The sequence below is a fragment of the Rhinatrema bivittatum genome, chromosome 8, assembly GCF_901001135.1.
Source record: "Rhinatrema bivittatum chromosome 8, aRhiBiv1.1, whole genome shotgun sequence".
NCBI lineage: Eukaryota > Metazoa > Chordata > Amphibia > Gymnophiona > Rhinatrematidae > Rhinatrema > Rhinatrema bivittatum.
This window is the reverse complement of record NC_042622.1, coordinates 99,618,890-99,646,729: the sequence shown is the minus strand read 5'-3', so window position 1 is coordinate 99,646,729 and position 27,840 is coordinate 99,618,890. Positions and strand designations below refer to the sequence as shown.

The window sequence follows — 27,840 nt, the reverse complement described above, 5'->3', positions numbered from 1 at the left end:
AATATTCCGATAGGCAAGCTCTGCTGACATATAAGCCTAAAAAACAGGAACCCAATTTGGTTTGCGTGTTAAAGCAAATGACAGCGTTTTCAGCTATTTCCACAGCTATCTGAAGACATTGGCATATATTGGGGATCCATAATATTTTTCAAGAACCGCCATTAATAGTAACATCGAGGGGCAGTAACATCAGGGATTATTTAGTGCATGCCCAAGCACGCACACAAGCAGATCAGGATAATAATGGTCATTTCACATGTGGCCAGTGTAGCCATTGCAATAATTGCATTGAGGGTCATATATGGGAAGATCCAGTATCTGGCTATAGGGTGACACATGGCTATGTGATACATGATTTACTCTGTAATTGTCCCAAAGTGTACATCGGGAGAACAACTCGAAATATGAGAGTAAGATTAAATGAGCATAAATCCCGTTTACACACCCAGACCTTAACAGCTCCGGTAGGATCTCACTGTGTCCAATATTAACATTCATTCACACAAATAAAGTGGACCATCATCGACCAAGTATTGACAACCTCATGCGGAGGAGATCGCAGACATTTGCTGGACTTAAGGGAAGCCTACTGGATTTTCATTTTGGGTATGTAATCTCCACAGGGATTGAATGAGGAACTAGAATGGAATACTCTTTTTTAGCAATTGCAATATAAATAATTTTAATTTAATTTAAAAGCTTTTCTATACTGTCATTTAGTAATGTACCATCACAACGGTTTACATTTAGGCACGAAATAGGTTTAGTTTATAAGTTATCCATGGTGTGCCAATATTTGCGGTTACATAGTTCAGTAATATACTCTAATTGATAAGTGGGTTGGGGTTACCATTTATATGATTGTTTGGATAATAATATATGTGTATACTGTTTTTAATTTAATATTTAATTATGAGTAATAAAATCAATTTTTATTTTTATATCTATAGGTGACTTTCAGCTGTGTTTGTTGTTATTCAGCGCCTTCACTGTGAAATGCTTTTTTGAAAAGCCAAGTTTTTAGGCTTTTCTTGAAGAGTTTTAGATCTTCAAGATCTATATATAGAATGTGTCACAAATATCATTATATAAGTATTTTTCAAGAAGGTTCAATAAATGGTGTTTATATTCTAATATGTCACACTCGTGCTAAACAAAAACAAAAGGAGGCACTATGGTACACCTTTAGGGAAATCCCATAGATACTGCGTGATCACGTTATCAACGTGTTTCAGGATTGGTTAAATTTGGATTAGTAGGTACGGATATAAGATTCATGCCCACCTGGACATTTAAATCAAAATGGCGACCATATCGATAGCGGATTAAACTTGAAGAAACGAACATCACCAACTACTGGACTACAACATCTTGACCCCTGATGAAGAATCGAGGATTCGAAACAAGGCCCTGTTGGGACATGGACCTGGACATGACAAACGAATATATACACACATAAGTTGTGAAGGCAAGTCGTCCCGTACAATGGCATTTGTCAATACGTAAAAAATGTGTCGGCATTTTTGGGAACAGTTCGGCGTCTTGTGAAAATAGAAAAAATATCTCATAGAAAAACCAGTTTTGTGAGATATAGCCAATAAAAGAGTTTTTATTTCACATTATTCACTATAAATTTACACACGCTAAAACAATATTAAAAAAAACAAAAAACAAACCAATTATGGGTTGGAGGAGGTTGGTTTATGATTAGAATTGCTATACACTGCTGGATGCAATGATATAATGAAATTGTATGAAACCTTCCTCTTCTTTCCCAAAAATTTTTTTGGTGGTGAGAACTTAGTCTCTCATTTAATTGAGACACTTAAAAACAAACAATTGATTAGACACAGTCTCTTTATGAAGATATTTAATGATAATAACATGGCATAAATGGCTTATTAGAGGTGATATCTTGTTTATTCATTCATGATTTCTTTGGGAGCATCGAGGAACTGGAGGACCTCTAGCATCCTGTGACAGGTATCCTCCTCAGAAAGGAGCTGGAAGGGGATGGCTTAAGTCACTGCCCTTACAAAACCCCAAACGGCAGGTCTTCGGGTGGAGAATGACGCCGCTCCTCTGGAGAATGCTCTGAGAGGGGATCGTCTGAGGGCAAGGGGCCCAGGCGCTGAGGGCAAGGACCATGAGTGACAGTTGGCCTGGGTCCCGAGGGCACCGGAGGCCATGGGGGCACCGAAGGCACAGATGGAATCCCTGGCAATGAGGGGCATATTGGCTGTGGCAAGCCGGGCGGAACCGGCGGTGGCTCAGGTAACTGTGAGTGAGGGTGCCCGGTCCCTGAGGCCTCATCCTCCTCAGAGGACCTGTTGATCGGGATCGCTCCCGGTGGAGGGCATCGGTGGCCGCTGAGGCATCGAAGGCTTCTCGTGCACCGACTGCGTCAGTAGGGTGCCGAAAAGGATGTCCAGATGCTCCAGCAGAGGCGCGAGCCTCGGGCACAGGTGTGGGGGGCCGGTGGCGCCGGCAGCTCGACACTCTAACGCTTTGAGCACTGCCGATTGCACCCTGTGGTCCAACTCTTGAAGTCCTGAGTGGTCAGGACTGATGGAGGGGGACGAGGCGTCATTGGCACACCTTTGGTTTCCCAAGGTGGCATAGCGCCTTGCACTGGAATCAGTGGGGAACGCCTCGGGCTACCAGAGACACCGGAGGATGAGGCCTCCAGTGGCCAGTACCAGTTCGATGGGCGGATTGGCAGCCGCCGATACTGTTCCAGAACCGGAACCGTGCCGAGATGGTGACCGGTGATGGTGCTTTCGGATTTCTGGTGCTTGGCCCGGTCTTTCTCCAGCGCAGAGGATGTCGATTACCCCAAGGTTTGGGGAGGGGAGAGACCGCCGAGGATCGATCTCCCTCGCCACGATCCTTAGGGGTGTTAAATAGTAGAATGGCAAGGGGAAGAGACGGCTCTCTGCGATCCTTGGGCGTCGAGGACATCGAAGCGGGGATATGAAAATTGGTTCTTACCTGCTAATTTTCGTTCCTGTAATACCACAGATCAGTCCAGACCAGTTGGTTGTACATCCCTACCAGCAGATGGAGTCAGAGAGCAAAACTTTGGGCACTGCTACATATACGAGAGTGCCACCTGCAGTCCCTCAGTATTGGTCTGTACCCAAGCCCACACTAACAGAACTAATGGGCGAAGGGGGTTAAAACCCAATCAAATCTATACCCATTCGCCCCCATAAAAAATAAAAGCAGAAACCAAACACTTTTGAAACGGTTGCATCAAGAATCTCTGCAAAAGGAGCTCTTGGAAAACAGCAAAACCACCTAGCATAAGGCAGTCTTTCGGAATCAGAAAAGGGGTGGGCCTCTGGACTGATCTGTGGTCTTAGAGGAAGGTAAGAACCAATTTTCATTTCCTGAACATACCCAGATTAGCCCAGACCAGTGGGATGTACCCAAGCCACCCTACACTGGGCGGGAACCCAAAAGAGCCACTCGCAGAACACTCTCACCGAAGGATGATTCCTCAGTAGCTTTAACGTCCAGCCGATAATGCTCAGTGAAAGTGTGAAGTGAGGATCACACCGCCGCCCTACAGATTTCCTGAGGCAACAGAAGCTGACACTCCGCCCAGGAAGTAGCTTGGGCCCTGGTGGAATGAGCTCTTAGACCCAAGGGTACTTGACGCCCTCGGGCTATGTACGACGAGCAGATAGCTTCTTTAATTTAGCCTTAGAAGCCTTGTCCCCCTTCTTAGGCCCGCCAAATAGAATGAACAGATGATCTGAATGTCAGAAGTCATTGGTAACCTCCAGATAGCACAACAGGGTGCACCTTACGTCAAAAAGATGAAGATCCTTCTCATGAGAGGATTCCCGGGACCATTGCGGAAACCCTGGGAGCTCCACCATCTGATTGACTTGGAAAGCAGAGACAACCTTGAGGACGAAGGGCGGAAACCGTGCGCAATGAAACCCTATCGGATGTAGTTCTATGCGACGGAGAAGTCGGCCGATGAGCGGCCAGGGAGGGAAGGCATAAAGAAGAATTCCCGTGGGCCAAGGACACACCAGGGTGTCTAAGGCTACACAGCCCAGCTCTCGGCGACGACTGAAGAAGTGCTCTGTCTTTGCATTGGCCCAAGTTGCCATCAGTTCTAACTGTGGTACGCCCCCACCTGGCACAAATGAGGTTCCAAGTTTCGGGAGCCAGCTCCCACTCCCCCGGATCGACCTGCTGCCTGCTGAGGAAGTCCGCTTGAACATTCTCCACCCCTGCAACATGTGATGCGACGATTCCCCTGAGATGGCGTTCTGCCCAGGTGAACAAAAGTCGTTCTTCGAGTGCCACTGTGGGACTTCTTGTCCCGCCTTGCCGGTTGATGTAAGCCACCGTCGTCGCATTGTCAGAGAACACGCGCACCATTCTGCCTTCGACATGGGTAGGAATGCTTGCAGGGCAAGTCGGGCCGCTCTCGTCTTGAGTCGATTGATGGACTAGGACCTCTTCGGAGACCAGAGACCTTAGGCGGTTTTGTCTGTGCAAACCGCTCCTCAACCTGACAGGCTGGCATCTGTGGAGATCACCACCCAATTCGGAGGGTCCAGATCCACCCCTCCCCCGCTCCAGATTGTTGCACGATAGTCACCACGACAGACTGACTCTGGAAGCAGCAGCATTGGTAAATGAAACTGTTCTGACACCAGGCTCCACCTCGACAATAGCGCACACTGTAACGGTCGAAAATGAGCAAATGCCCAGGGGACCAAATCCAAGGTGGAGGCTATGGATCCCAGAACTTGCAAATGATGCCAGACTGTAGGGTTCACCCTCAGAAGGGGGGCCCGGATCTGAACTTGCAAATTCGTCACCTGGTCCGACACCAGAAATACTTTGATGCGGAAGGTATCGAACAGTGCTCCCAAATAAACCAGAGTTTGGGTGGGTTCCAAGTGACTCTTCTGTACATTTATGATCTAACCGAGCGACTGTAAAGTGAACCTCAACTCTCTGGACTGATCTCTCGCAGTCCTCCCATGACTTCTCTCGAATCAACCAGTCGTCCAGGTACGGATGGACTAGAATCCCCTCCTTGCGAAGGAAAGCCCCCACAACCAATATGACCTTGGTGAAAGTACGAGGGGCCGTTGCCAGACCGAAAGGAAGGGCTCGAAACTGGAAATGCTGGCCCAACACCTTGAATCGCAGATTCCGCTGGTGGTCCAGATGAATCGGTATGTGTAGATATGCCTCTGTGAGATCCAGGGACGCGAGAAACTCTCCTTTCCCTATGGCAGCCATTACCTTCCTCAGGGTCTCCATACAAAAATGAGGGATCCGAAGACACCGGTTCACCTTCTGTAGAAGTAGGATGGGACAGAACATGTCCTCCTCTTGGGGACCACGAAGTAAACAGAGTACTGACCCTGGCGCTGATCTGGCACCGGAACTGAGACAATGGCCCTTAAATCAACCAGTCATTGAAGGGTCTCCCGCACCGCCTTGCGCTTGCTGCGTGAGACCACGCGTGACTCCACAAAGACCTCCCGAACCAGACGCAAAAACTCTAGAGTGTAGCCTCCAGAACCCACTGGTCCGAGGTAATCCTTGCCCACTCCGAGTAAAAGCTAGACAATCTGCCTCCGACAGCTTCGACGGCGGAATGGGTGCTCATGGCCTCATTGGAAGGGCTTTACCGTTCCCTGTACCGAGGTTTCCAGAGTCCCTGCCTGGGCAGTGATCACCGCGAAAGGACTGCTGGCGTCCCGGTGCCTGTTTGTGTCCAGAAGGCGCTGTATATCTGCCAGTCCGGAATCCGCGAGCATCCCGAAAACGAGCCAGAGGGGGAAACACCTTCTTCGAAGATAGTCTATCCTCTGGTACCCTATTGGCCTTGGACTCCCCGAGCAGTTTCACTACCTGGTCCAAATCCTCCCCGAACAGGAGCTTGCCCTTGAAGGGAAGGTTACAAAGTTGGGATTTAGAGAACAAATCCGCTGCCCAATTACGCAACCAGAGGAGCCGATGTGCAGCCACCACAGACACCATGCTATGTACAGAGGTACACACCAAATCATATAAAGCATCCACCATATACGCGATGCCCGCTTCCAAACGTGCGGCTTGTATCGCACCACTACTGTTGGCTCCGGAACTGGGAACTGCCTCCTGAACCCAACAAAGGCAAGCCTTCTGCATAAGGCTAGAGCAAACTGCCGCCTGAAGGCTCAGAGCGGCAACCTCAAAGACCCGTTTCAACTGGATCTCCAGTTTGCGGTCCTGCAAGTCCTTCAAAGTGGCAGCTCCAGCCACAGGGATGGTGGTTTTCTTTGTGACTGCCGGAACAGCCACGTCTACCTTTGGAATCTTAAACAGATCCAAAACATCCTCCGAAAGGGGATAGAGCTTTGCCATAGCCCTGCCCACTTTCAGTCCCACATCCGGAGCATCCCACTCACGGGTCACCAGCTTGCGGAACTTCTTGGGCAGATGTAGTCGGTCCTCGAATTCCATTGAGGACTGGATTAACCCCTTCACTATCGGATTCCTCCTGAGAAACCTTAAGACCCAGGACCTCCAGAACCTGGGTAATAAAGGGCCGCAGTTTATAGAAACATAGAAACATAGAAATGACGGCAGAAGAAGACCAAATGGCCCATCCAGTCTGCCCAGCAAGCTTCACACATTTTTTCTCTCATACTTATCTGTTTCTCTTAGCTCTTTGTTCTATTCCCCTTCCACCCCCACCATTAATGTAGAGAGCAGTGATGGAGCTGCATCCAAGTGAAATATCTAGCTTGATTAGTTAGGGGTAGTAGGGGTAGTAACCGCCGCGATAAGCAAGCTACACCCATGCTTATTTGTTTTACCTAGACTATGTTGTACAGCCCTTGTTGGTTGTTTTTTCTTCTCCCCTGCCGTTGAAGCAGGGAGCTATGCTGGATATGCGTGAAGTATCAGTTTTTTTCTCCCCTGTCATTGAAGCAGAGAGCCATGCTGGATATGCATTGAAAGTGAAGTGAAGTATCAGGCACATTTGGTTTGGGGTAGTAACCGCCGTAACAAGCCAGCTACTCCTCGCTTTGTGATTGCGAATCCTTTTTTTCTTCACCCCTATCGTTGAAGCTATGCAGGATATGCGTGAAGCATCAGTTTTGTTTTTTTTTTGTTTTTTCCCCTGCTGTTGAAGCAGAGAGCTATGCTGGAAATGCGTGATGTATCAGTCATTCTCCCATGCCGTTGAAGCAGAGAGCCATGCTGGATATGCATGGAAAGTGAAGTATCAGGCACATTTGGTTTGGGGTAGTAACCGCCGTAACAAGCCAGCTACTCCCCGCTTTGTGAGTGCGAACCCTTTTTCTTCTCCCTTGCCGTTGAAGCAGAGAGCTCTGCTGGATGTGTGAAGTATCAGTTATTCTTCTCCCCTGTCGTTGAAGCAGAGAGCTATGCTGTGTATGCATTGAAAGTGAAGTATCAGGCATATTTGGTTTGGGGTAGTAGTTTGACCCGTTTAAACAGGCGGACAACACTGGGATCGTCCCCCTCTGCAGCAGGGAAGTCGTCCGTATCGTGTTGCCCTGAGCTACGTCTCCCAGATCAGGAACCGGCCCCGGGTCCGCCCCCAGATCTGGCACTGCTCCCAAGCCAGGCCCTATTCCTGTGGCCCCTGGGAACTGTCCTCCCCCCCGAGTGAGGCTGGACCCCGAACGCTGCTGGGGTTCTGCGGGCCTCCCGTTCTTAGCAGGCTGTTCTGATGGATCAACCGGTCTCCCGGGACTCTTGTGCGCCGCCTGCTTCCTAGCTAGGAAGGCCTGGTGCAGAAGGAGAGAATAAACTCTGGAAAGAACCCTTCCGGTTCCCCTTCCCCCTCTGGAGGATCATTAGGTACCGACCAGTCAATCCCAAAAGAGGAATCCTCCCCTATGGGGGCCAAAACGGGAGGGGAATCCTCCCCACGCGATGCGCAGTGAGAGACCCCCCCGCGGGGAGGGGGACACCGGCCCCAACGAGCGGGAACCCTGCTTTTCATGGCGAGTGCCTGAAGACAAGCCCTCCAGCCCCGAGGAGCAGGCGGCACAAAGAGAGGCCGTGTCCAATGCCTGTCCACGTGCACCACACATGCGGCAGGCCGCCGTTTTGGCGCCATTACTAATTCCGCGCAGCTACGCGGTCCGAGGCTGAAGGAGCAGGCTGGCATCAGTGCAGAAGCGCGTGCTGTCGCTGCTGTGGCAAAAAATTCTGTCAGGCAAAAAAAAACACGCGGCCCACTGATGCCTACTGCGCTGTGAGCCGCGCCTACAAAGCAAATACCCCCTCCCTCGTCAATCAACCTGGAGCCCTGGGAGCTGAGGTACTATGTGGGGGAAGGCGCTGCGCACACTCACTGGCCAGCCGCTACACAGGCAGGCCCCCCTAGGCACCGACTCCTTACCTCAGATTCCAGAAAACACAGAGGAGTTTTTTTTTTTTTTTAATAACTTTATGGAGCCATCAAGAGGAGGGAGTTGAGGGAGCAGCCTCTGTGGTATGTAAACCAGGAACCCCTGGCTATCAACACACCAGATCATTGCGGGAAAAACCCTAGGCAGGGGTGTCCAACCACCCGGTCGCCCGGCTTCCACAGAGGGAAGGCCCACAGAAGGCGCCTAACACCTCAGGGAGCTGACCTATCAAAAAATTCCTATCCTTCTTAAAAACTCTGCTAACTAAAGACTACAGGAGTGCACCTCTACCATCTGCTGGAGTCAGAGAAATACTGATGTACTGCAGGTGGCACCCTCGTATATGTAACTGTGCCCAAAGTTTTGCTCTCTGACTCCATCTGCTGATAGGGATGCACAACCTACTGGTCTGGACTAATCTGGGTATGTTCAGGAAAGACGATTTTGGGGTCCCGAAGAGCTTCTCCATTTTATCTAGGCACGCCTGATGCCTTTTGGGTGTCATTTGATCACACAAACGGCACCCACAGACGTCATGTGAGGCCGGATACAGACCTTGTACGGATCCCTCATGGACATGGTCCACGGGCACTGGGGGCACTGTCGAAAACCGGACAACGCCACTGAAAAAAAGGGGCAAGTGGTCGATGGCCTATGGGTACTATGGTGCAGAAGGTCGGGAATCTACCACAAAGAATTAAAAAATACCCAAAAAGGAGTACCTACTGAGGAGGGCACCGACCGCGAAGTGGGACCTGACGAGGAAAAAGCACTCGAGAACTGAGGAAATATCTCAAAACTATTTCAAAGGAGTTTGGAGCTCCACAACCGCAAGGCAACCGCACCGTGGAAAAGAAGAGACTGAAGGGGGAACCTCGCTTGGACGCGCTGTTAGCAGCAGGCTGAGCATGCTCAGTCTGCCAGTCAACGTTTCAAGAAACTTTGACAAGCGTTTTCCGTGCTGTGTTCCACAGAATGATGTCACCCACATGTGAGGACTACCATACTGTTTGTCCTAGGAGAAACCAAAATTATCATCATCAGATTCATCGGCAGAAAGGCTTTGACGTACTCAACTAAAGTCTGCTCCTATTTAGCTTTATTTTGGTTGTACAGTGTAAATGTACTAACAAAGTGTGTAGACTGTTTTGCTGCACTGGAAGTTTCAGAACCTACTCTTATCTGTTTCCGTTTTTCAGCCACTTCTGTCTCTCCAGCCTGGAGAACCTCTTGTAGATCCACTGTCTTTTGGTCAATGCTATCCTGAAGCTGGTGAAGCTCCTCTTCCTTCTTACCTCTCAGTCTGTCAAAGGTCACCAACTCCTGCTGCTGTTCTGCTATCTACAGCAAGAGAGAAAAACCAGCAATTAAAATGTTTAAGAATTCAGAATTGTGCTTTAAATGAATTTGTTGAAGAAACATTTTTGAACATATGAGTCAAAACATTTAAAAAATTTTGGGTAAGTTCATGAAATCTATGTCACAAGTAAGTTTCAATTTGAATTTTTTGTTACCTGATCTTTCAATCTTTCTAACTCAGCTTTTTTGGTCTGAAGGATATTTTCTGCTTCCTTAAGAGTCTGAAGATAATGATTTTCTTTCCCTTCGGCTGACTGTATGTCAGCCCACAGTTTCTGAAAACTAAGTTTCTTGAAAGGTTATTATCCTCAGAAATTAACAAGATAAATACTTAAGTCAACAGTTCAACAGACTGGCCATGCTGAAATTCTTTTACACAGATGCACCGTATTGTAAAAGATCTACCCACTAGGACAAAAAAGACAAGCTAGAAGTTAAGCTCCTGCTACACTTGCTTCTGATGAGTTGCTCAATGAGAGTCAGAAAACATCCAATTATGTAGTGCCCAAGCCAGGTCTCACATTCCTATGGAAAATAACTTTTAAATAAAAGAAAATTGGTTCTTACCTGCTAATTTTTGTTCCAGTAGTACTAAGGATTAGTCCAGAGAAGTGGGTTGTGTATCCCTACCAGCAGAAGGAGTCAGAGAACCAAAACTTTGGGCACTGCCATATATACCAGAGTGCTACCTGCAGTTAGCCAGTATTGTCCTGTACCCAAGCCCATGAGCAACCTAAGTAAGAAGCGGGAGGTAGCACCAAAAACCCAGACTACCTCGCCGCTCCAGACAAATCAAAAAACAATGGAGAACAACTGCTTCAACAATCATACTTCAAAGGTGCTTCGTAAGTAAACACAGGCCAACGCTAGCCAACACAGTCTTTCGGAATCAGTAGTAAGAGGTGGGCCTCTGGACTGATCCTTAGTACTACTGGAACGAAAATTAGCAGGTAAGAACCGATTTTCTTTTTCCCATTACATACAGGATCAGTCCAGAGAAGTGGGATGTACCCAAGCCACCCTACACTGGGCGGTCACCCGAAAGACCCGCACGCAAAACCCCTTCACCGAAGGGCAAGTGTTCCGCTGCCTTAACATCCAATCGGTAATGCTTAGTGAAAGTGTGAAGAGAAGACCACACCGCTGCCCTGCAGATCTCCTGCGGCGATAGTAACTGACACTCTGCCCAGGAAGTAGCCTGGGCTCTAGTAGAGTGAGCTCTGATACCCGAGGGGACTAGCTGACTCCGGGCTATGTATGCTGAACAAATGGCTTCTCTAATCCAATGAGAGATGGTCGCCTTAGACGCCTTATCACCCTTTTTTGGACCACCAAAGAGAACGGACAAATGGTCAGAACGGCGGAAATCATTGGTAACTTCCAGATACTGTAACAAGATGTGCCGAACATCTAAGAGATGAAGCTCCCTGTCCTGAGGAGAGTTCCGGGACCAACGTGGAAACCCCAGCAACTCCACAGTCTGATTTACGTGAAACGCTGTAACTACTTTAGGAACAAAGGGCGGGACAGTGCGCAACGACACCCGATCGTCGGAAATTCGCAGAAAAGGATCTCGACACAAGAGCGCCTGCAATCCTGAAATCTGCCAGGCCGAACAAATGGCCACTAAAAATACTGTCTTCAAAGTCAGATCCTTCAGGGAAGATCAGCGAAGAGGCTTGTACGGAGGTCGCAGAAAACCCGGAGCACTAACTTCACATTCCAGCCCGGACAAACACATTTGACTGGAGGCCCTAAATGTTTGACCCCCTTCAAAAAACGGGCAATGTCCGGGTGCACAGCCAAGGAATAGCCATTGAACCAGCCCCGTAAGGCCCCCAGAGCCGCCACCTGTACCCGGAGAGAACTGAACGCCAATCTCTTAACTAGCCCCTGCTGCAAAAATCCAGCACCCGAGGGACCCCGACCGATAACGGGTCGTAGTTTAGAAGGGTACACCACGACTCAAAAACCTTCCAGACCCTAACATAGGCCATAGAGGTGGCCGGTCGTCACACTTGCAAAAGAGTGGAAATGACCGGTTCAGAGTAGCCCTTTAAACGTAAACGTCGCCTCTCAAAAGCCAAGCCGTGAGAGAGAAGTGATCCTCCCGGTCCGAGAAAATGGGTCCTTGTCGAAGTAGACGCGGGAGATGGGCCAGCGGTAATGGTCCTTCGAGAGTCAAACGCACGAGATCCGGGAACCATGGCCTGCGCAGCCATTCTGGCGCCACCAGTACCACCCTTCCTGGGTGCAGTTCTATCCGACGAAGAAGCCGACCTATGAGAGGCCAGGGAGGAAAGACAGAGAAGGGCTCCTGTGGGCCACGGACACACGAGAGCGTCGATGCCCACCGATCCCTGCTCTTGACGACGACTGAAGAAACGTTCCGTCTTCGGATTTGTCTGCGTCGCCATCAGATCCAACTGAGGCACTCCCCATCTGGCGCAAATGCGGTTCCATGCGTCGGCCAATAGCTCCCACTCCCCTGGATCGAGCTGTTGTCTGCTGAGAAAGTCCGCCTGAACGTTCTCCACCCCCGCGACATGGGACGTGGCAACGCCCTTGAGATGACGCTCCGCCCAGGTGAACAACAGGCGTGCCTCCAGTGCCACCACGGGACTGTGTGTGCCGCCTTGTCGGTTGATGTACGCCACTATCGTCGCATTGTCGGAGACAACTCGCACCATTTTGTCCTGAATCCAGGGGAGGAAGGCTTGTAAGGCCAGCTGCACTGCCCTCGTCTCGAGACGCTTGATGGACCATGAACTTTCAGTCTGCGACCAGAGGCCTTGAGCTGACTTCCCTCCGCACACCGCTCCCCAACCGGTGAGGCTGGCATCGGTGGAGATGATCAGCCAATTCGGGGTGTCCAAGTCCACCCCCCGCACCAGATTTCCATGCGACAGCCACCATGATAGACTGATTCTGGAGTCCCGAAGAAGTGGCATTGGTAGATGAAATTGTTCCGACACAGGACTCCACCAAGCCAACAGTGCACATTGTAAGGGCCGCAAGTGAGCAAATGCCCAGGGAACCAATCCCAAGGTGGAAGCCATGGAGCCCAGGACCTGAAGATGATGCCACACTGTGGGAGACCATCTCCCTAACAGGGAGTAGACCTGGTCTTGTAACTTCATAATTCGATCCACAGATAGAAACACTTTGCCTTGTAAGGTATCGAATCGAACTCCCAGATAAACCAGCTCCTGAGCGGGTTCCAAGTGACTTTTCTGGACGTTGACCACCCACCCTAACGACCTCAACGTGGTCATCAACGTGTGGACCGACCTCTTGCACGCCTATTGTGACTTTGCACGAATCAACCAGTCGTCCAGGTACGAATGTACCAAGATCCCTTCCTTCCGAAGGAATGCTGCTACCACCACCATCACTTTCGTGAACATGCGGGGGGGCTGTGGTGAGACCAAAGGGAAGGGCTCGAAACTGAAAATGTTGTCCCAACACCTTGAAATGCAAGAACCTCTGGTGACACAATTGGATAGGTATATGCAGATACGGCTCCGTGAGGTCCAAGGACGCCAAAAATTCTCCTTTCTGAACTGCCGCCATCACTGTGCGCAAGGTTTCCATCCGGAAACGCGGTATGCGAAGGCAGCGGTTCACCTTCTGCAGGTCGAGGATGAGGCGAAACGTGCCCTCCTTTTTGGGGACCACAAAATAAATCAAATAATGGCCCCAGCCCTGTTGTGCCTCCGGAATCGGAACAATCGCTCTGAGGTCGAGGAGTCGCTGCAGGGTTACCCGGACCGCCTCGCACTTGTGGAGCGAGGCTACCTGGGACTCTATAAAGACCTCCCGGACCGGACGCGAGACTTCCAAGACATAGCCGTCCCGGATGACCTCCAAGACCCAGCGGTCTGATGTTATCCTTGCCCATTGTTGCGTTCGTGCCTGTTCTCGCCCTCGCTCCACTCTCTCTACTTTTGTAGCGACTCCCTTCGGGTCTGATGGACAGATGCTGCCATGGCTTCTCCTTGCCGCTTCTCCCCGGAATCCCCAGGCTGGCCTGACGCTGCGGATCCGCCTTGTTCCTGATGACGTAAGGGCGCGAGTGCGCTCCAGAGTTTGTACCAGCAAGGCGGCGAACCTCGGGGGCATTCCCCCATAGTGACGTCATCTGCTTCCAACTTAAAAGGTCTTTGCTTGCAACTACGAATCGAGTTAGCAAGGGGAATTCTTTCTCTGCTGCTCTGCCTCCACAAACTTACCTAGGGGTACCCGCTCCTCGGGGGCCCCGCTCTCTCTTCTTGATTTCAGATTGCTAAGACGGGATCCGGTACTCGCTCCGAGGGCCTACATCTCTGATGCTCAGAAGACTCCTTACTGCCTGGAAGCGATCGCAGACGTGTACACTGTGAGTTCTATTACAGATAGGAACTGGTACTCGTTCCACAAGGGCCTATGTGCCTAATCTCTGAAGACTCTCTTCTGTCTAAGACATTATCGCAGGTACGGAGATCGTGAGTTATTATTGCAGATAGGAACCGGTACTCGCTCCACGAGGGCCTATGTTCCTAAAACCCTCCAAAGACTCTCTCTTCTATTCCAGAAGCCATCTCATACACAGATATTGTGAGTTCTTATTCCAGACTGCATATAGGAACCGGTACTTTCCTACGGCTCCTGTTCCTGAATATACTGAAGACTCTCTGTTGCACAGAAGCCATTACAGATATATACAATTGTGAGTGTATCATCTATTTATTTTATTTATTTAAATAATTTATATACCGGAGGTTCCTGTATAATATACATATCACCCCAGTTCACAAAGAACAGTAACTATCGCTACAAATAGCGGTTTACATAGAACAGAATAAAAAAGAAGTTTTACATTGAACAAGAACTAAGTAAACAAGATTTTACATTGAAGTCAGCATGTGTAAATTTCTGATTGAAAAAAGGAAGAAAATAATAGATCTGAATAACTCGTTGTGGGCTTGAAAAATACTTTTATTCGAGTTCTTGGCTCTAGGGGAAAGCTTGTTTGAAAAGCCAAGTCTTAAGTTTCCCTTTAAATGTAGAGTGGCATGGTTCCAAACGAAGGTCTGGAGGGAGCGAGTTCCAAAGTGAAGGGCCCGCTGTGGATAATGCACGTTTCCTCAGAACGGATTTCGCCGGTTGTGTGATTAGTCTGTTCTGATAGGCGCTTCTGGTTGGTTTCACAGATGTGTGTAATTGAATTTGAAATGTTAGGTTGAGAGGTGCGATGTTGTGTAAGGCCTTATGTATCATCATTAAAGACTTGAACTGGATCCTGCATTTAATCGGAAGCCAGTGGAGATGGTGGAGAATAGGGGTGATATGATCTCTCTTTTTGGCATTTGATAGAATTCTTGCAGAGGCGTTCAGGACCATCTGAAGTGGTTTGATGGTGCATGCTGGTAGGCCTAGGAGGAGAGAGTTACAGTAATCTAGCTTTGGGAGTATGATGGCTTGTAAAACCATGCGGAAGTCTCTGTATAGGAGGAGAGGTTTGAGTTTCTTTAATGTTTGAAGTTTAAAGAAACATTCTTTTGTTGTGTTGTTGATGAATTTGTTGAGACTGAGTCTGTTGTCTATGATGACTCCCAGGTCTCTAACTTGTTGCGTGGTGGAGAGCCCTGCGGTGTCCGGATGTTGATTAGTGTTAGAATGTGAGGAGGGGGTATAGTTATCCGGTGTTATAATGAGGATTTCAGTTTTGTTTTTGTTTAGAACTACTACCGGTTATGTATCCAGCATACTCTGTCTACTCACTACCTATAGTCTCTCCCTACAGCTCAGCAATCCAGAGATCGCAGTTCCAGTATGAGGGACTTCAGCCCTGCCGGGCACATCAGCCCACTACTGCCACCTCTGGTGGTTCTACTTCCTGTCTAATAAAGAACTATCTGTGTTTGTCTCCATACTCCAGCCTAGCCGGTGGTCCCTCTTAGGATATCCTACTGGGGGTGCTGTCATCTGCCATCGGCCCAAGGATTCACCAATTTCCATTAAGTGTTTATTCCTTACACTACTAGAGCGGTACCATAACAGACTGCCACTTTGTGAGAGCCAACCCATAACAGATCATTAACTCCGCCTACGGTGTATTACAAATTGCTAGCTCCTCCCCTTGGGGAAGCAGATCCATAACAGATTACTACTCCTCCCCTCGGGAGGAGCTGATCGATAACAGATTGCTAACTCCCATCTGCTTGCTCCAACCATCAGCATAGCAGATTATAACAGATTGCTAACTCCTCCCCTCTGGAGGAGCAGAGCATTGAACACCCATTCCATGAAAAAGTTGGATAATCTGCCTCTGACAGCTTCTATGATGGAATGGGCATTCGTGGCTTCATTGGGCGGACTTGTTGACTGCGGTACCCAGGTGCCCCGAGTCTCTCCCAGGGTGCCGACCCCTGCGAAAGGACTGTTGATGACCTGGAGCCGACTTAGAAGAGGTTGTTGTCATATCGACTAGTCCTGTAGCGACGGCTGTCCTGAAAACGAGGTCGAGGTGGGAAGGACTTCTTCGACAATCTTCTGTCTTCAGGTAAACGGTTGCCCTTTGATTCCGCCAACAACTTTACCAATTGGTCCAGTTCCTCCCCAGAAAGAAGCTTGCCCTTAAACGGCAGATTGCACAGCCGGGATTTTGAGGACAAATCCGCCGCCCAGAGTCATAGCCAGAGGAGTCGTCGTGCGGAAACCATGGACACCATACTTCTCACCGAGGTCTGCACCAGATCATATTCAGCATCCACTACATAAGCGATACCGGCCTCCAAACGGGCGGACTGCAACATCCCGCTGCTGCCGGCGCCAACACTGTCCGTAGTCTCCTGGACCCAATACAGGCATGCTCTCTGCATGAGGCTAGCACAGATTGCCGTACGTAAACTCAGAGCTGAGACTTCAAAGACCCACTTCAACTGGATCTCCAGTTTCCGATCCTGCACATCCTTCAGACCTGTGCGATAATAAAGAAATATTGGGGCCATCTGTTCAATACAGATGCACCATCTGAGGTCCAGGGGGCACTGCTGGCTTGTAAATTAAGACATTCTGCTTTTCTGTCTCTCTCTCTAAATAAATAGAAAGAAAGGATGTATTTTTTGAAGTTGCATGCTCCCAGGAAAAAGAGCTATAAAATGTAGATCTCTTCAAGGTTAGTTAGTTTCCCAGGGCTCTGTGAAATATTAGAAGTAGCAAATGTCTAAACAAATGTTTTCCTGTAATTACGTGACTAATTCAAAGGAGTGTTGTCTTAATTACTGGGAAGAAAGATATTTAAGAATGACCAAATTCAATCACAAATTAAGTCAGGCTCTTAGGCCTACGAGACCTGATTCCTTATGCATAAGAGATATATATATATAATAAATAAGAAGTAAGAAATAAAGGGCCTGATTTTAAAAAGCATTTACTCGAGTAAAACAGGGTTTTACTCGAGTAAATGCACTTTACTTGAGTAAGTGGGCTTTTGAAAATTGCTATAATATATGCCATTGAATTGTCTATAGGATTTACTCAAGTAAGTGCACTTTACTCGAGTAAATAGCTTTTGAAAATTGCTACGATAGTATGTCACATTTACATGCGTAACTCCTTTGAAAATGACCCCCATAGGCTATTATTCATAAGAAATACACTGTCTATGTTGTCCTCTGTGTCCTTGGTAAACGTTTTTATTGCAGATGGTGCATTGTTCCGGGAATCAAAGAAGGGAATGCTGGCCTGGCCTGAGCCGGGGGAGAGGACGCCTGGGACAGGACACACACAGCCATTCCCTCTCTTGATTTGAACAGAATACAGGACACAGGATCCCTGAAGGTATTTTTAATCTTTTTCTCTTTGTTTTTTTGTGCTGTACCATTTGTATTGCACTAACATTGAGACCTTTAAGGGAAATGTGTTTACTCATTATTTTTGCACTGTTAAGTAACTTGTGTGTTCCTATGAATAACAAAGCATTCAGTATTACAAAGGTACCTGATAAAGCCAGTAGCTTAATTGATAGGGCACTGGGTAGTGGCAGCCTGCTGCTTAACGGATAAGGGCACAGGGCTCCAGCCGGCAACTTAAGAAAAAGAAAAATCATGCTGCTTATGTAACTGGGCGCAGGACAGTAAAGCCAGCTGCTAACAAACAGGGCGCTAGGCTTCTGGATAAAAATACCGGGCCCGGTGAACTATAGGGAAGTAAAATCCCTAGATTTACAGCCTAAGGTTAATAGGCTGGGACAGTCTGGGCAATCCACATTCAGGGAGACGAATTCTCTGGGATTGTCTAGGACTGGGATACAGGGTAGTGAATTCCCTGGGTATTTAGCCTTGGAAACGGCTAGGATAAGTATGGGACGTGCACCCCTGCTTCTGAAAAAAAAAGAAGTGTGAAAAAAAAGGGGAGAGCAAAAAGAACCTTGATTTCTTGAGAACACTTGCATACATGGAGTATTTGTGATACAAGAGGAGAGTGTCTGTAATCCGACAAAGGATTGCTACTTGCGGAAAAAAAAAATGGGAGATTTACCCAGCAAAGAAATACCAGAACCAAGGGTCCCTTACAAATCATTTTTACCGAGCACTGTAACAACCTAGAGGTTTTTTTTCTATTAGATGGTTTGTTTAATCTCTGCATTAGCTACAACTCCTGCATACAGGGAAACAGTGTCTTATGATGCAGGCTATTTTTGAGAACTGCCTAAATATCTATTAGGAAAAGTGTTATGCAAGTGTTGCTGCCTATTAGCCAAACTTCAAATCTCTGCTATGGTAGATTGGTTTGAAAGATTTCTTTTTGGTTAAATGCACTATTTCTTTTTATCTACTTTGGAGACGCCCATTACAGACTATTTTTACTTAAGGAGAACTTATTAAAAGTGATTGTGAAGTATTTATCTGTATATTTGTTAATAAATGTGTACTGGAAAAAAAAACAAAAAAAAAACCTATACAAGGAAAATTTAACAACAGTGCCAGTCTGGTTTTTTATTTATGTCTGATTTTTGCTGTAATGCATTACAATTATTATGGCAATTCCAGCACTTGAAAGGTCACAGTAAGTACTTTAATTTAGTAGAATTCTTTCAGAAAGATTGGTTTCATCAGCCTTCTCTGGCTGGCTACAGGTGGTTAAAAGTTAATAAGCTATTGAGTTTGTAAACAATAAATTTAAAAAAGACCTTACAATAGGCATAGGAGATATTGCATTTTTGTATTGAAAGCACATATTTCTACCCTGTTTAATGAGTTATTCCAGGTTATTTCTACCCTGTTCATTGTAAAACAAGACTTTGTCTCTGTTATTTTTTTATTGGTTGTAATGTAAACCGAAGTGGTAATTAACTCTGTTGATTGAACTCTGGTATATAAAAGTTATAAATAAATAAATAAAGCACCTAGTTTGGTTCTTGTTGATTTAAGTTACAAGATTGATTTATGGGTCTCAAGGATGGACAGCGGCTGCTTCTCAGCATAACAACTTAACCCCTAAAACATTTCTCTGGTACGTTTGGGATTTCAAATTATGAATTAAGGATTGTGATATATGCAGCAGCTATCTTAATTGCAAACACATGTACCAAGGATTTTTAATTGTTTTAACCCCTAATAGGCAGAGATTTTTGATTTATAGATGAATCCTGTACAAAATCAAACCCAGGATTGCTTTGCTGCTATTTAGAGGTAAACAGTTCTCACTACCATCACAAATGTCTGCACAGGGAGCAGAATTTATGAATGATGCTCTAGTTCCCCTGACAGTTTTCACTGCTTCACATTATATATATATATATATATATATATATATATATATATACACATATACATATATTTTCATCTATTAATAAACACTATATAAGTAGTGCACAACCCATGTACCAGCATGTGGGTTCCAAACTTACAGACACCTTTTTCTTTGTGACCAGCTGGAAATGTTTCTTAATATTTGTCATTATAGAAAAGAGTAAAGGAGGTGAAGATTTAATAAACTCCTAACTAAGGTAGCATTAGAAGAATTAACTATAGCATGGTAATGTAGTGTCTGTGATTAGAGAGTCAATCATACAAAAATAAGGATTCAGAATTAACCATGACTTACAACACTTATTGTTTATAGCACTGACAGTTATCCCAGAAGGTTAAGATACAAAAGAACATTAACAAACTAAAGTATTGTCTCACCCAGTTTTGCATAAGTCATATTAGAGTAGAAAAATGTTTTCTGCATTCATTAGGTCTTAAAGTATTAAAAGGTAAATTTCAAATGTGTCAATTAAAATAAGATATTATGTTTTGTTTCACAGTTTTACATAATGCAAAGACTCAGGTAATCACATTGGAACGCATGATAAAGTATGAACTCCTTTTACAATCAAGGAATATCTTCTCTGTTCTGCTCTCACCCCTGCTACCTTGTTACTAGAAATAATTGATTTAGATGTTCCAGACCATGATTGTGCAATGTTAATGGAATGTGAATTACAATCTCAGGAAGGCTTAAAAGATATCCCTCTCTCTCTAATGCTGACGCAGTTTATTTTTTTTTTAGATGCTCCACTCTCCATGATGGTGCAGGCTCGCTGCAGATTGAATGTGCTGTGTGGGTCCGGTGGGGGGTGCTGGAGGCTGGACCTCTCACCAGGGGAGGGGGATTGTGTCTCACTTGTGAGGCATTGTGGAAGGTGAGAGAGTTTTTGGCAGCGGATGGGGGAATGATTGGGAGTGGTCCTTTGTTAAAGCTTTGCTGGAAGCTATCTTGTTGCCTCTCGGGCTGGCAGTAGTAAAAGAAAATAAACTTGACAAGATAAAGCAGCCAAGCATGCAGCCCTGACCAACAGTACAGTAGGAGTTGCAAGATGCCTTTTACTAACGCTCACTCCTCATAAGGAAAACAAAGATTTTACTATTTTTTATTTATTTATTTAAAAAATTTTCTATACCGTTGCTAAGTTATATACCATCGCAACGGTTTACAAATAGGCACATAGACTAAGGTAAGTAAATGTAGGATATCTTACATTCTAACAGGTGCCAATAAAGTTCGGTTACAATTTCATAAATAAAATCATTATTTGAGTAATGTTGGTCAAGTCCAGGTATATTATTGAGTTACTATCGCTTTGAAATATTACTTCTTAAAAGTAAGGTTGATTAAAAATTTGATACAGTGGCAGACACAGGATAAGAACTACTGGAAACTGTGGGCAAAAGGAGGGGCCACAATCCACAATCAGGGACAAGATCAAATATGGTTCGGCCCAAATGGCGAAGTAGTGGCCCCCCTGGCACATACTGCCCCATATCCTACTCTCCCTTCACCAGGCATCTCATGTAGCTCCTACAGCACTAATAGGTATGTTCTTTCACCACTGGTGAGGGTTAGTTTCAGCAGTCAAGGCTCTGGCTAATACCATATGTTCTCAGTGTATGCAATGTAACTTGTACAAGGCCTCCAAGGGCTTGATTGTCACTCCTGCACACCTAAGAGCGCCCCCCTGGGTCCTTTCTTGCAGATCCAGGTTGACTTTATTGAATTACCCCAATGCCAAACTTACAAGTATGTACTAACAATGTTTTGCAGCTTCTCAGGATAAGAGGAAGCTTTTCCAGTAGTAAGAGCTGATGCAATCTCTGTAGCCAAGATTTTACTAAGGGAATTTATTCCAAGATATGGGATTCCAGAGTCAATTGATAGCAATCAGGGGACACATTTTGTAAATAACATAGTTGTATCCTTAAGCAAGGCGTTAGGCATCTCTCTCAGGTTTCACACACCTTACAGACCTCAAGCCTCTGCCCTTATAGAAAACTTCAATGGCAGGCTAAAAACTAAGCTGGGCATTATCATGGCTGCAGCACACTTAACCTGGCTACAAGCTTTCCCTTTAGCTCTAATAGCTTTGTGGGCATCACCCCATTCCAAGACAGGGCTTACCCCATTTGAGATAGTCACTGGATGACCAATGGCTATTGGTCTAATGCTAAAACCCTCCACTGCTCTTATATTTTCACAAGAGGTATATGTCTTAACCATTATTTGTTTATGTTGCAGAAAGTTTTGACTTCACACTGGCAGAAAGTACAAGTATCTTTTCCTCCAGTGTACACTGAGAGTGAGTGTATACTGAGAGTGTGAAAACCAGGGGACTTTGGGTTTTTTTTTTTGAAGATTTTTCAGCGAAAGAACTCTTTGGCTCCCAGGTGGAGGGGACCTTATCAGGTATTTTTAACCTCACATTCTGCAGTAAAATTGGAAGGACACCCTACTTGGGTACATCTTTCTCACTGTAAAAAGGCTTACAATACTACAACAGCAGGAAGCTCCGGGACATAGAACTCTCTCACGAGGCTACTGGAATGGACATGACCCTGCTTTTGCTTCTCTGGGCAAACTGCACCGATATGATAACTGTCACCTACAAAAGGTTTACTATTGTGTGGTGAAATATCATCTGTCTGTCCGCACGATGGAACTTTGTGCATGAATGTTTTGACCATGAAATAAACATGACTGCTCACCTATATAAGGTTTACAACAAGATGGCGGCTCTCCCCGGGGCGCATTCTTCATACTGTGTGGACTATAAGCATTCTCCATGCTTTAACAGGACTCGTTGTGACCACAGCAAGAGCAGCCAGTCAGTCTATGCAATACTCCAGCTGTGCCCTTTGGAAGCTGAGAAAAGGATTCAAGGAACCTGTCCTACTGGTTATGGATGCAACTTCAGGTGTACTGGGAACTATATTCATGATGAGTACACCCCTTTACCCATGCTTCTGTTTGCCAAGGCTTATATTGAAGAGCAAGGCTGCTCTGGGCTGGGCCTTCCTGTTGTAACTGGAAGGGAACATATCACAAATCTACTTCACCACCTCTGAGGTAAAAGTGAATGACAGCAGTTTATAGTACTTCAGGACTATGGTTCTTTGCACCGTGGGGATCAGTAAAGACTATTTCCTTCAATACTACTGCTCAGTTTTCCTTTGGATACATTATACCAGTGTCTTCTTTCAACAGAACTGATTTGCCCCTAAGAAAAGGCGCAGGTCACCTACTCAATTTTCAGATGGACTGTGATAAGTTCACTTAGAGAATAGCCACTGCCATTAGCAATGGTTACATGGAATAGACTTAGTTTTTGGGTACTTGCCAGGTTCTTATGGCCTGGATTGGCCACTGTTGGAAACAGGATGCTGGGCTTGATGGACCCTTGGTCTGACCCAGTATGGCATTTTCTTATGTTCTTATGATACTTTCATCGTATTTTGAGGACTATTTTTCCTGGTTTAGGTATTTTTAACTTGAAAGTGCTTTAAAAAGAAAATCTTTCTGCCACTGTGGAAGTCACTATGAATGAGACAATGAAGATTATGGGACTAATGCAACAAGAAATTAAATCTCTTAAGGAAGTAGTTTTAGATAATGGTGCTAGATGTGTTTGGCTTGGGTGGAATGCTAGGCCTTTGGGGCAAAAGAATATTGATGCTTTTTATAACTATTATAGCATTCCTTCTTATTTTATGTGTATCTGTTCAATGCATTATGTTATGTTATGCAAGAAAAGCGTTCCTAAAATACTGGTCTCTACAACACTTGCAGTACCACAGAACGCATCTCTGGATGAAGAGTTTAGCAGATTATGCACTATGGGTGAAAGTATAACTAATTTTTAAGGCAAGCAGCATGCCCCTGGACAAAAAAAGGAGGGACTGCGATAATAAAGAAATATTGGGGCCATCTGTTCAATACAGATGCACCATCTGAGGTCCAGGGGGCACTGCTGGCTTGTAAATTAAGACATTCTGCTTTTCTGTCTCTCTCTCTAGATAAATAGAAAGAAAGGATGTATCTTTTGAAGTTGCATGCTCCCAGGAAAAAGAGCTATAAAATGTAGATCTCTTCAAGGTTAGCTAGTTTCCCAGGGCTCTGTGAAATATTAGAAGTAGCAAATGTCTAAACAAACATTTTCCTGTAATCACGTGACTCTAATTCAAAGGAGTGTTATCTTAATTACTGGGGAGAAAGATATTTAAGAATGACCAAATTCGATCACAAATTAAGTCAGGCTCTTAGGCCTACGAGACCTGACTTCCTTATGCATAAGAGATATATATATAATAAATAAGAAGTAAGAAATAAAGGCTATTATTCATAAGAAATACACTGTCTATGTGGTCCTCTGTGTCCTTGGTAAACTTTTTTATTGCACCTGCCACCCCAGTCACCGGGATTGTGGTCTTCTTAGTGACCGCTGAGACCGCAGCGTCCACCTTAGGAAGCTTGAGCAAATCCAACACGTCCGTTGACAGGGGATATAACTTCGCCATCGCTCTGCTGACCTTCAGTCCTGTGTCAGGAGTCTCCCACTCCCTGTTCACCAGCTTTCGTACTTTCTTCGGCAACGGAAAGGAAGTAGTGGGGCCCTTAATGCCATCTAGAATGGGGTTAACCCCTTCATTGTCAGATTCCTCTTGGGAAATTTTAAGCCTTAGCACCTCCAAAACTTGAGGAATAAGAGGGTGCAGCTCATCCCGTTTAAACAGCCGGACCACACTGGGATAGTCACCCTCCGCTGACAGGGCCTCCGGGTCATCAGAAACATCCGTATCCACATCCGCTTGGTCTGGGTCTGTTCCTGAGACCACCTGAGGGGCACCCGATCCCGGGCTCGGAGGAGCCTGTGCCCCCACATCTCTTGGACCGGTCTGATCCCCAGGGAGGTGACCTGGATCCGCACCCGAGATTGGGTGTCCTACGTCCCCTTGGGGACCGGGCCACTTGACGGGTGCATGCTGGCGTGCCAAAAATGCCTCATGCATGAGGAGTACAAATTCCAGGGAAAATCCCTATGGCCTCCCCTCCCCCACCCCGAGGGGGGAACTGTAGGCACGGTGCCAGCACTCCCTAAGGAGTCCGCCCCTATAGGGGCCAAACAGGAGGAGCATCCTCCACCTGTGAATCCATAACTAGAAGACCTTGACCCTCCACCCGAGAGGGGCCCTCTGACCCCAAGGAGTCCCCCGACACTGAGGCACAAGTGGGACACAGGGAATCCGCATCCAGAACCTGACCGCGTGTACCACACATGCGGCAGGCCGAATATTTCGAGCGCGGACCCATCGGGGAGATGTGTCGCCACACGGCGCTAAGAGAAACAAGGCCGCAAAAATCAAACTCCCACTGGCAGCTGCGACGCGGGAAAACCAGGCCAGGATGGATCAGTCAACTACGGGGAGAGATTGCAGCCATGACGCAGGAAAAAATAACAAGAGGCAGGTCAGAGGAAGCCGGCCCCAAAAAACCGCCGAAAAAACTCCCCCACAGCCCAGCTGTGCCTACCCGGTGCCAACGGAACAGGAAGGAAGAGAGAAGAGAAAGAAAATCCGCCAAACACCCGCTGCTGCGAAAGGAGCCCGACTGGGTCTGAAAACAAAATGCACCCCTGTGCCTTCGATGTCCCCTGGAGCCCCGGGTTGGAAGGACCCCGTGCTACCAGCCTCCCGTCCCGGTCGTAACAGACCCGATCCCCATGTGCTGACTCCTTACCTCTGCTCTGAAGGCAGCCGGCCAGCCTCGCAGTAAAGAAACTGAAAGCTTTTTTTAAAAAATAAACTTTACTCCATATGCTGAAGCAGGGATCGAAGGAGCAGCTGTAGCAGTGTCGATGGGGATAAACCAGGAGCCCCTGGAATTCATCCACCAAACCAAGGCAGGCGAGACTCAGACAGGGATTCCCAATCCCATGAATGCCCGGCTTCCATTGAGGGATGGCTCACGAAGTTGCCTAAACCCTCAGGAAGCGCCGCAAGTGCAAGAACAAAAAAGAAAAAATACACTAACTGAGAAAACCTAACTACAAAAACCAAACTGCAGGAGTGTATCTCTACCCTCTGCTGGAGTCAGAGAAATACTGGCTAACTGCAGGTGGCACTCTGGTATATATGGCAGTGCCCAAAGTTTTGGTTCTTTGACTCCCTCTGCTGGTAGGGATACACAACCCACTTCTCTGGACTGATCCTGTATGTACTGGGAACTTCTCTTAGATTACAGTAACAGTGGTGTTCACTTACCTAAACTATTACACAGCTAAATTCTTCAATTCAGAAATGCACAATACTATATTCCACTTATTTATCAATAACAATCAGACTTCTTATGGACACTTCTATGCCTAGCCTTTACCTGTAAGATGAAGATGCAAGATGGTACAATCCAAGAATCTCTAACACAAGTTTTCTATTTATGCTATTTTCAGGGATAGGAATCTATTGACATTTACTAAAAACAATAATGAATTTAAAGAATTCATAGTAGTGAATTCCTTGTGGAACAATACTATGTTTCAATTAATTTTCATTACTTTGGCATGCAATTCACATGCATAACAATGAATTATAAAAATAAAACTGGATGAGCAAAAAGCAAAACAGGTAAGCGGTTAAATAAAATCATATAGTAAAGGAATTCTGTATTGTAGTAACATCATGTTTCAGCTTAAGAGTTTTACCAGACATCTATTTCTGAGGACAGGAAAGCTCATAATGCCAATTTAAATTAAAGGAGTGTAAGAATTCACATAGAATTGTGAAGTAGAAGAAATATGATGCACACCTTTCAGTCATTCTTCCGATCTTCTGGTTCAAGGACTGGAAATCAGAGTCTCTGGATAGCACCACACTGTTGATTTCTTTCAGGATGTTTTCTTGCTCAATCTTGAACTGTTCTAAATCCCTTGTATCTGCCTGAAGAGATCTATGGGAAACATCACAATATGACCTATTTATGTGGTCTCATAAAAAGGAATTAATTTTCCTTCGATTCCATGCAAGTGTGAAGTATGATGCAGAGTACCTTAATTGCTGGTCTGCTTTAACAAGCTTGACTGCTGTATCCTGAGCTCTTCTTTCTAGTTCCTCCACATCCTTTTCAGTGTGAGACAAATGCACCTTAGCGTCACTGTACCTTTGAATGGTGTTGGTGGTCTACAATGAAATGGAAAATATCAGTTGTATTTCTGCAAAACTTTTACCTCCGTTCTCTCACAGAAACAGTTCTGTTTTTCACTAATTCTGAACTCTGGTTCAAAAGAACCTCTCTGATAAGAGATTTCAGTTTGACTGCAGCAGAGAAAATGATATCCACTCAGGGGCTGCGATACAAGGTGACATCTATTATACCACTATGTGTGCATGACTGACCTAAATGGATCTACTGGCAATGTGGAGAAACATGTAACATTTGGCTTATTTTGTGCTGTTCTTAGATGTAAAGCAACAAAACATCTATTTGAGGTTCTAATATGAGAAAGCAATTCTTAAAACATCAACAAAGGAAGCTTAGAATGGTTCCGAAACCTTTATGAATCAGATGACAAATTGTCTCTTTCCATCTCTTGAAAAACGGAGCCCTTCTTTCTTTTCCTTGAAATTCTCTGAACAGAAATGTTTCAGAAACAGTGAATGATATTTACTTTTGCCCGTGTGTTTTGCAGTTCAGTTTCAGCTTCTGCAAGAAGTCTATCAGCCTCCCTCAGCTCTGCTCTTCGCTTTAACAGAGTCTTTTCAATGCATTCAATCTCATCAGCAATATCCTCATGACGTCTCAGAGATTTTTCGAGGTCTAGTTCCATGAAAAGGCTGTCAATACGGCCTTCAATGAAGTCTCTAGAAACATAAATGTACAATAAAAACACACATATCAAACACAGAAAATCCACCAGCACAATTAATCTATGAATTTTGTGGACAGCTCTCCAGTTTTCTCTCAATAAAAACTGTAACAATTCCTAGAACCAATACACTGAAAAAGAAAATTAGTTCTTACCTGTTAATTTTCGTTCCTATAGTACCACGGATCAGTCCAGACCGTGGGTTGAGCCTCCTGTCCAGCAGATGGAGACAGACCAAAACTGAAAGGGTATCCTATATCAGGACAGAGCCTACCCTGCAGCCCTTCAGCATAACCATTGTCAAAGCAGATAAGAATAAAGATAACCAAGAAAAAGATCAAGCAAGTAACCAAAAACTCAAGTGAGTAACAAACTAAGCGATTACAAACATTGAATGGACTC

At 45.9% G+C, this 27,840-nt stretch overlaps 1 protein-coding gene across 4 annotated transcripts in view; it reads right to left on the bottom strand.

Annotated features, from left to right (window-relative positions):
- Window positions 1–27,840, bottom strand: part of CNTRL (centriolin) — a 402,596-nt gene that overhangs the window by 146,355 nt on the left and 228,401 nt on the right. For 3 of the 4 annotated variants that reach the window (XM_029610804.1, XM_029610805.1, XM_029610807.1), the window contains 5 exons: window positions 27,241–27,433; window positions 26,622–26,752; window positions 26,382–26,546; window positions 9,932–10,058; window positions 9,594–9,758 (listed from right to left, as the gene is read on the bottom strand). In XM_029610804.1, coding sequence (XP_029466664.1) covers window positions 9,594–9,758; window positions 9,932–10,058; window positions 26,382–26,546; window positions 26,622–26,752; window positions 27,241–27,433 — 781 coding nt within the window. The remainder of the gene's footprint in view (window positions 1–9,593; window positions 9,759–9,931; window positions 10,059–26,381; window positions 26,547–26,621; window positions 26,753–27,240; window positions 27,434–27,840) is intronic. The other variant, XM_029610806.1, reaches the window with a different exon arrangement.